This window comes from Pomacea canaliculata, linkage group LG8 (genome assembly GCF_003073045.1).
Source record: "Pomacea canaliculata isolate SZHN2017 linkage group LG8, ASM307304v1, whole genome shotgun sequence".
NCBI lineage: Eukaryota > Metazoa > Mollusca > Gastropoda > Architaenioglossa > Ampullariidae > Pomacea > Pomacea canaliculata.
In genome coordinates, this window is record NC_037597.1 from 6,060,499 (window position 1) to 6,068,534 (window position 8,036).

The 8,036-nt window shown below is 43.3% G+C and overlaps 1 protein-coding gene across 1 annotated transcript; it reads left to right on the plus strand.

Moving 5' to 3' along the window:
- LOC112570329 (neutral protease-like) lies at positions 1-7,126 on the plus strand. The gene is given in 13 exon segments (XM_025248716.1): positions 1-191; positions 765-930; positions 1,088-1,236; positions 1,545-1,706; positions 3,313-3,453; positions 3,774-3,999; positions 4,229-4,404; positions 4,799-4,983; positions 5,138-5,261; positions 5,519-5,582; positions 5,585-5,643; positions 6,024-6,182; positions 6,376-7,126. Coding segments are annotated over 10 exon segments (1,473 nt in total). The 5' UTR covers positions 1-191; positions 765-930; positions 1,088-1,236; positions 1,545-1,616; the 3' UTR covers positions 6,625-7,126.
- The last annotated feature ends 910 nt before the right edge of the window (positions 7,127-8,036 follow it).

Here is an 8,036-nt window from a genome sequence, read left to right on the forward strand (position 1 = left end):
ATGAGAGGTCGAGGCGGCTGTACATGTTGCACTCACCCCATAAAATCCGCCGCCCTCTTCTCGGCTCACTTGCATTATGCCAGCAGGCGGTGCTGCCAGGGTCTGAAATATTTTGCTGAGGAGTGACTTCGTTGATTGAATCTTCAGTTTCATGTTCACAATGAAAACGCTGCTGGTTGCATTACTTGTCGGTGAGTACCAATCTCAGTCTCGCTACTCACATCGTTCTCTGTCTCTCTGCGCAAGCGTGTGTATTTACGTGTGTGAGGAGAGGTGTGTGCGCGCGTTTACCTGTTTTCTTGGACTAATACTGTTCAAACACTACTGAAGAATATTGTAGGAATTGATAAACACAAGGAAGGGATTTGGTGAATGAGGTTTAAAAGACATCTTGCAAGCGAAGTCTGCAGATTAAAATAAGGTTAGAGGACTGAGAGGTTCTAGAGAGCTACCTCGCTCTTGAGCATGATGCACATGGCGACCTTCAAACACCTGACTGTACCATGTGTCCCTTTGGCGCATTTTCACTCATTCTCAAGTTTTACAACGCATCATTTATCATTATTGCACCGTCAAACATTGCTGCCTCATCCAAGTCGACCCACATCGCATCCCACCCCACCACAAAGTTTCACCAACCGCCATCACAATCACCAGTGGTGAGTATCGGGAACGATGCCACATTCTGGGGTCCCTTCAGACAGCTTCCATGTCAGACACCTGGTTCCATTGTAAAGTGGTGCTGTGGCTCCCTACTGTCGCAGGCCTGCTGCAAGCTGCTGGTGTTGACGGCGCGACGAGGGTGGACGCCAAGCGACATCTGCTGCAGCGCCTGGAGGAGCTGGGGGGTCCTCCCATCGTGCCAAGCGTGAGGCCAGGCGTCTGTCCGTCAGGGACCTCTTGGGGGCTGGACCTGAGACTGAGCTCGAGGTCAGTGCTAGGTCAATGTGTTCCATTAAGTCTCTCTCTCTCATGCTAAGAACATACTGTTTGTAGCAGACTGTCATAACAGACCAGTGAAAATGTTCAAGGAATGACAAAGAAGACGATGCAATGGCACAGATCCCTGTTTATGTCCAATGCACAGATAAAAGACATTAGTCGCAACGCCCAGGGCATGGTACTGGTGAAAATGGAAGAAAATACAGAGGTCGCCAGGTGTTCGACTCTCAGATCACCGTGGAGTCCGACCCTGTGGAGCAGGAGATTGTGGACATCACAGGCTCGTTTGTCAAGGTAAATGTCAACTTGTACACTGAGCCAAACACACTGGGCAGAATTTCTGTCCCATGGGGAAAAGGGAAATTGTAGGATATATATATACACATGTATATAGGTTTTACGGGCTCAAAATCAGTTTCGGTTTGTACTCACCATCCCACTATATCGTTACGACGTGTCGCGAACTGATTGATAAAATTGAAACTTTTGTTAACCACAGAGCTCCCACATTTTGCTCACGGAAGTTGCTAACAGAATAAAACCCAGGCGCGTTGCAAATTATAGGATACAACTATCGCCTGTTGACGTATGTTCATGTGCAGGATATCGAGGACGACACGGGTGGCCAGCCCAGTGTGTACCCGAACCAGGCCCTATACGCAGTGCTGCAGGAAATGGGGGACAACCGCGACAAGGCCAACGACATCAAGATTGAAATAAAAATCTTTCTTGACGAAAACAGTCAGGCGTTCCCTGGATATTTCGTAAGATGATAAACTCTCCCAGTCTCTCTCTCTCTCTTTGTGTGCGTGAAAGTAACGGTATTTCTTCTCCCTCGTTTTTTTCATTGAAGAATATGAGCATGACTTTTATCTGAACCCAGTTAACCTAACGGATAAAAATGTTTAGTGTACGCACACCCTGAAGTGTGTTTAAAAGTACTTCAAACACCTGGTCAAACGATGAATTCCCTATTTTCCTACTAACTACCTATACACATATCTTTTGCATCCTTAAACTGATGAGGCTAGCAGCAGTCGTCTATGCAACAGCGCATCCACCCGAGGTTGTAATTTTAAAAATCCACTTCCCGTGGCTTTACCTCAGAATAAGATTCCACATATGGATGATGATTTCAAAAATATAGAAATTTAATCGGACTTTCATTTAACTCTTTATTACGAGAAATATAATTTAAATCCTTAGGTAGATGCTCAGAATGTATGTCACGCTGTTTAATGGCGGAAAGCTTTCGCAGGAATCACTAAGTGTAACACCTCCATAATTTCTTGCAAGAAATCTAGACTGTCGACGATTCATGACAACCAGAGAGTGATAAAACAACAAACTGCCAGATTCTAGAAAATACACACGTGGTATGGCTGACAAGGTTCGTGTCTCTGCAAACACGTCAATAAAAGTGGTTTTAGAAAAAGGCGGGTATGAGCGTTTTTCTTGAGTAGGGAGGGGTAGACTAGTATGGGTGGATGAAAATCGGTGCCTTGTGAACAATGGTATTGTAATTTGTAAACTGGTTTCTACATTTTCTGGCGTGTACAATGGTGTTGTAGTCTGGACAAAGGTGGAAAAAAAATCCGACACTTACATTCAAAGGTAAAAAGATGTCACTACGTGTGGAGCCAGAAAAGTCAATGTCGGAAACAGCTAGAAACACAATGTCCCGCTTTTCCGTCAAGTTTTTGAATGATGACATTTCTTCATCGCTCAATACCTGATTCACTCTTCCCAGCTGACAACCAAAAAGAGCTAAAAAGCACCAAATGGATTGCAAACTGAGGACCAGCCTTACGGGAATGAACGTGTCAATACTGCAGGGTCCCGTTACTCAGACCACCCGGTACTGTCAGTGAGGTTCTACATGGGTGGGTGATGGTGCCGTGCAGACAGCTATCCATTCCCCACAGAGCATTATTGAACAGGATGCGAAGTAGTGGTATCTGAGGGACCTGATTTCTACATTCTTTTTGTGAATAGAAAAACTAGGGTCCATGAAAATGACTGAGGCTCTTGGTCTGCTCCTGTTACCACCACATGTGTAAGCGGAGGTAGATGGGTGGACACACGGCTGGATGCATCCCTCATCCCTCCTCCCACGTGCACCATGTTAGCATAAACGCCATATTTGTATAGTCGCAGCACCTGTCAGGATTGTTACCTGGATAAAAATAATTCGGAATTAAAAGCTTTATTTTCTCTTTCATTCCTGAAGGTTTCTAAACTGCATTCACAACTCACGAGAAATCCGAATATATGTTATGATCAATAAAGATTTACAATTGATCTTCTCTTTCTACCACAAACATCTGATTTTCCCCTTCTGTTATTATGATTATGCTACGTCTGTGTCAGGTCCAGTACCTGGTGGAGGATGACATTCGGCCTCGAAGACCCACTGCTATCGTGGACGGACGCGATGGGAGAGTGGTCATGAAGTGGAACTCTTTGTCCACCTTGTGTCCAGACGCGCAAGGTGTCGGGGGCAATGAGAAGGTAAAAAGCACAGACTTGTTACAATAAATACACAGACAGATGGAAAGGTAGGCTGGGGATGATGAAAGGATCCTTTCCCCAAGGTTGGTACTGACGAAAAGGGGAAAAAACACGTAGCAGGGGCAATGGACAGACGAAATAAAAAGTACAGGCGAAAAATACAATGACAAAAAGAAAAGGGAGCGGATGCTGCTCTTGGCTTTCAAAGCACGGCGGTGAAAACAAGCAAACAAACAAGTGGAGTACTGACCTTATCAACCTACCTTCCAAGATGTCAAACCTCACTACCAACCATTGCCTCCCGTTGTCTGTGCTACTAGGTGGGGCGGCGAGTGTTTGACGGGGAGCAGTTCCCCTGCCTGGAAGTCACCAAGGACGGTGAAGAGTGTGTGTTGGAGAACCGGTGGGTCAAAGTGGTCAACATGGACGGTTCGAAGCTCTACAACATCACGAACGCCATGAAGTATGACTGTCACATGGCCAACGACTCTATCAACGGTGCCTATTCCCCAGCTCTGGATGCCTTCTTCATCGGAACTCGAATAGGTACATCTGCAAGTATTTTTAGATCTTTATATTTATACATCTCTGTGTGTGTATGCGTGTATGTGTGTTTCGCAATGTTAAGACTAGACATCTCTGTAATTTCTGTCTAAAGTCAGTCTACAATGTGTAGACTTTACTGTATGTATGTAATGCTGGGCGATTAAAAAACTAAAAGATCAAACTCTGTATAACACTGCAAAACTGATTTGTATGTTGAACCCTCTGCTAGTCAAGATGTTCTCAGAGTGGTTCAACATAACCGTCATCAAGGATAACAAGCTCATTCTGAGAGTGCACTACGGCATCAACTACACCAACGCTTTCTGGAATGGAGCCAACTGCACCTTTGGCGACTCTATGGGCTTTCTGTTTCCCTTCGTGGCCCCTGACACAGTCGGACACGAGGTGAGTCACGTGACTAATGATACGCTGGGTTGGACGGGTCAGCATCCTTGTCACTCGAGGATAAGTTGTCACGGAATGCAATACATGTTTGTTCTAACTGATCCTAAGCACACTAACTCACTATGAAAGGCCAAAGTTACAAACAATTCTGTGGACATCTTCATGAAATCCTCGTACGTTGGAAAACATTGCATAGAGAGCTTTCTGATCTCCACCAAGCCCACGCTTTTTGGTTTTTTTTTTCTTTTTGGCCGGTGTTTAGTTCCTTTTTGTTTGATTTCGTTTGTTTCGTTGAAAAGTGGAAGAAGTACCACAGTGCAACTGAGCTACCTGGCTGTGACAGGTTTAAATACAAAGCAACAGACGGCTGAAAAGAGATGTCGTGTTTATTCAGGTCGGCCATGCCTTGATCGAACAACACTCAGGTTTGCTCTGGTACCAGGAGCCTGGCGCCATCAACGAGGCTTTCGCCGACATCACAGGAGAAGTCATCGAGCATTACATTTCTGGCCATGACTGGATGGTCGGCATGGACATCGTGCGTGGAGGGACGCTTTCAGGTGCGTGCGAGTGTCTTCAGTGTGTGTGTTTGCATGCCTGCCTGCGCGCACATGTGTTCCTTGTGCTTGTCTTGCTTGTCACCGAAAGCAAACCGAGTAACTTCCGAGGTGAAACTCATGAAGACTGGGGTGGGAGAAGCATTTTTGGTAACGTGGGTCCTTTTGTTTTCAAGGTATTTCGATGAACCTGAACGGAACTTCTTCAGCATCTCCAACGCCCAGAACTTTGAGGACTACATGGGGCCTCACGAGAGCGGCGGGGTGCTGGCCCATGCTTCTACCTCCTCGTGCAGAACCGTAGCCTCGACATTAGAGAGGTATATCACCACCACTACAACTTCCTTCGCTGCTCGTGAAGTTGTGTTAAATTTTGTCAGGTTTGAAATTTGTATTCTTACTAAGGGGCACACTTTGCTCAATATAGCATAACATGAAGAAGAAAGGAAATTGAAAACAAACAAAACAAATAACAAAACATAAGTGGATGAATGCGATGACCAGGTGAGCAGCTGCCCTGGTCGTTGGAGGTTCTTACCTGCGTGTTTCGTTTGCAGGTGTACCGCGTCTTCCTGCACGCCAATCAGATGTACTGGCATCAGATGTCCACCTTCAAGAGCGGGTGTGCGAACTGATGAAGAGTGTGTACGACCTTGGGCAGAACGGAGGCATTTACAAAGAAGTATGTGATGTTTGAATCGATGAAAACACGACTAACAGAATGTGGGGAATATGTGCGGAAGCTCGGTTCCACTGTAAAAAAAAAAAAAAATCACGATTTGCATTTAAGGACGAAGGATGAATGTCGTTTTGAGGGTTGAAGACATACCTTTCTTGCATTACGAGACGAATTTTAAGTGTAGTCGTTGCCGTAGTAACAGATCACCTTAAATGTAATTTTTTAAACTACTCGTACATAAAGACCAACCTTGTAATGGTTGAGACGATGACACCAAAATGTGAGGACGCTAAAAGATCAACCTAACAATCACGTTAAGAGACCAACCTCATAAGAAACGTGGCAATGACGTTGCACGAGGTGTCGGCGCCCATGTGTTGCAGGTGTTCGAGCACGTTGGAATACAGGTGTGCGAGACAGAAGATCACGTGGTTGGACTGCGCAACAACCAGACCTACCGCAACCTGCACGTGTCCAACACCACGCGCCCCGTCTTCACCTTCGGGCTTCCCGGCGAGTGGACGGCGAAGTTCTGGGTCAAGGTATCTTTTGACCTCATTATCGGTAGTCATCGGTCACACACAAACAGAGAAACGGATACAACAACAAAAAAGCAAAAGCAAAACAAAACAAAAAACTAGTCTCTCTTCGTTTATGTTTATAAGTTGAAAACGTAGTTTTTTTTTAAAAAAGAGAGATGCTCTTTCTATATTCTTCTCATTTTCTGTGATGCAGGCGTCAAGCCAGAAAGGTGACGTGCACATCACAGTCAGCAATCAGACTTGGCTCCAGGCCTACGATCCAGACACTCCAGGCATTTTGGTCGAAGGACTTGGCTCTGTGTCATACACTGTCACCAACAGGAAGCTGTACCACGTGACCATAACCTTGTCTAGCGATTCAGCAGATCTGTGGGACGACGTAGTTCTGGAAGCAGGCTACCTGTGCCTGGCAGCCCAACCAAACAAGCCATGGCTACTTTGAGTATTTGAGGGGGGAATTTTGCCCTAAAGATTAGTGAATGTTAACTAAATATTTCTGGTGGACAAAACTGCAAAGTACCTGAAACAATTCTACTATAAATTAAAAAAAAACTGGCATATATATATTTTACTTTGCTAATGAACTAAAAAGAGGAAAACCAGGTCACTTTTGTAAATAGAAAAAGCAAATGTAAATACTGTAGCCATACCTGCTTCTGTTCTTGTCTGCATATAAACTATACATTTTAAAAAATCCCATAAAACAATTATTTTGCAGTAGAAATGTATATAAGTTTTTAATATATAACTTCTGCAACAGTTTTGAAGAGTAATTTATGACAATTTTGATGGAGGTAGTGGGAAAAGAACTTGAGAAAATGAATAAGGAAACTGTTTTTAGAAATTATGAGTTTGCATGAAGGCATAGAGAATTTACTTGAATCGTTTCAATCATATGATGATTTCTGCCTTACCTGTTCATTAAACTGCATTTCAAAAAGGTATTGTCATTTACATTGAAATCCTACATGCTCCCCAAAAATTGCATGCACACACAAAATCTAGAGATGAAAGTAGGTTGTGCCAGCATTTATGTTACCATTTTACACTCAAAGCAGCCTTGACAAATTTGTGATCGCATTGTATATTTATAAATTTGTAGGCACTTGCACCAACCATCCTTAAAGACACTATGGTTTGCACTTTACTTAGGTTTGCTCCAAGAAGCTATTTAGTAGGGAGGACATTTGTGTTTACATCAAGCCATCAACTTTTGCTGTATCAAACCATGGCTGAAGCCAGATAAAGACATAAAGCCTTCCTTCACTGTGAAGGTAACTTAAAAATCTTGATGCCACTGGACCACCTTAGTTTCTGGTGAGGCAGCTGTAAATGAAAGACAATTTTTTTCCCATTAAAAGATAATCATTACAAATGCGCTGGGATATTTGTCAACAATTTCTTAAAATAGGATTGAACAGAACAGGCATCCTAATCTTAGTGTTTCAAGATAAACCTGAATGATCTTAAATTTCTTAGATGCTTTTATTCAACATTTATATATCTACATGCAACTGATGAGGACACTCTCATACACAAGCAAAGTGTTTTTGAAGTTTTTTCCGTTTTAAAAGTTTGTTTCAAGTAATTTAGATGAAGACATGAAAGAATTTTTTCACACAAACAAAAGCTATTTTCAAGGAGTATAAAACATTGTTTCATTACCAGAACCCTCTGTGTGAGCAAGACACACAAGGTTAAAAATCTTAGCTATTTAAACAAAATCTATACAAATGTTGGTTAGTGGCTTTGTAAGGAAAGATTCAAGCTACAGAACTGTCACCAATAAAGTGTATGCAATATTAGAGTGAAAAGCTCAAATGATGAGCTCTACAGTTCTAAACAAAAAGTTCT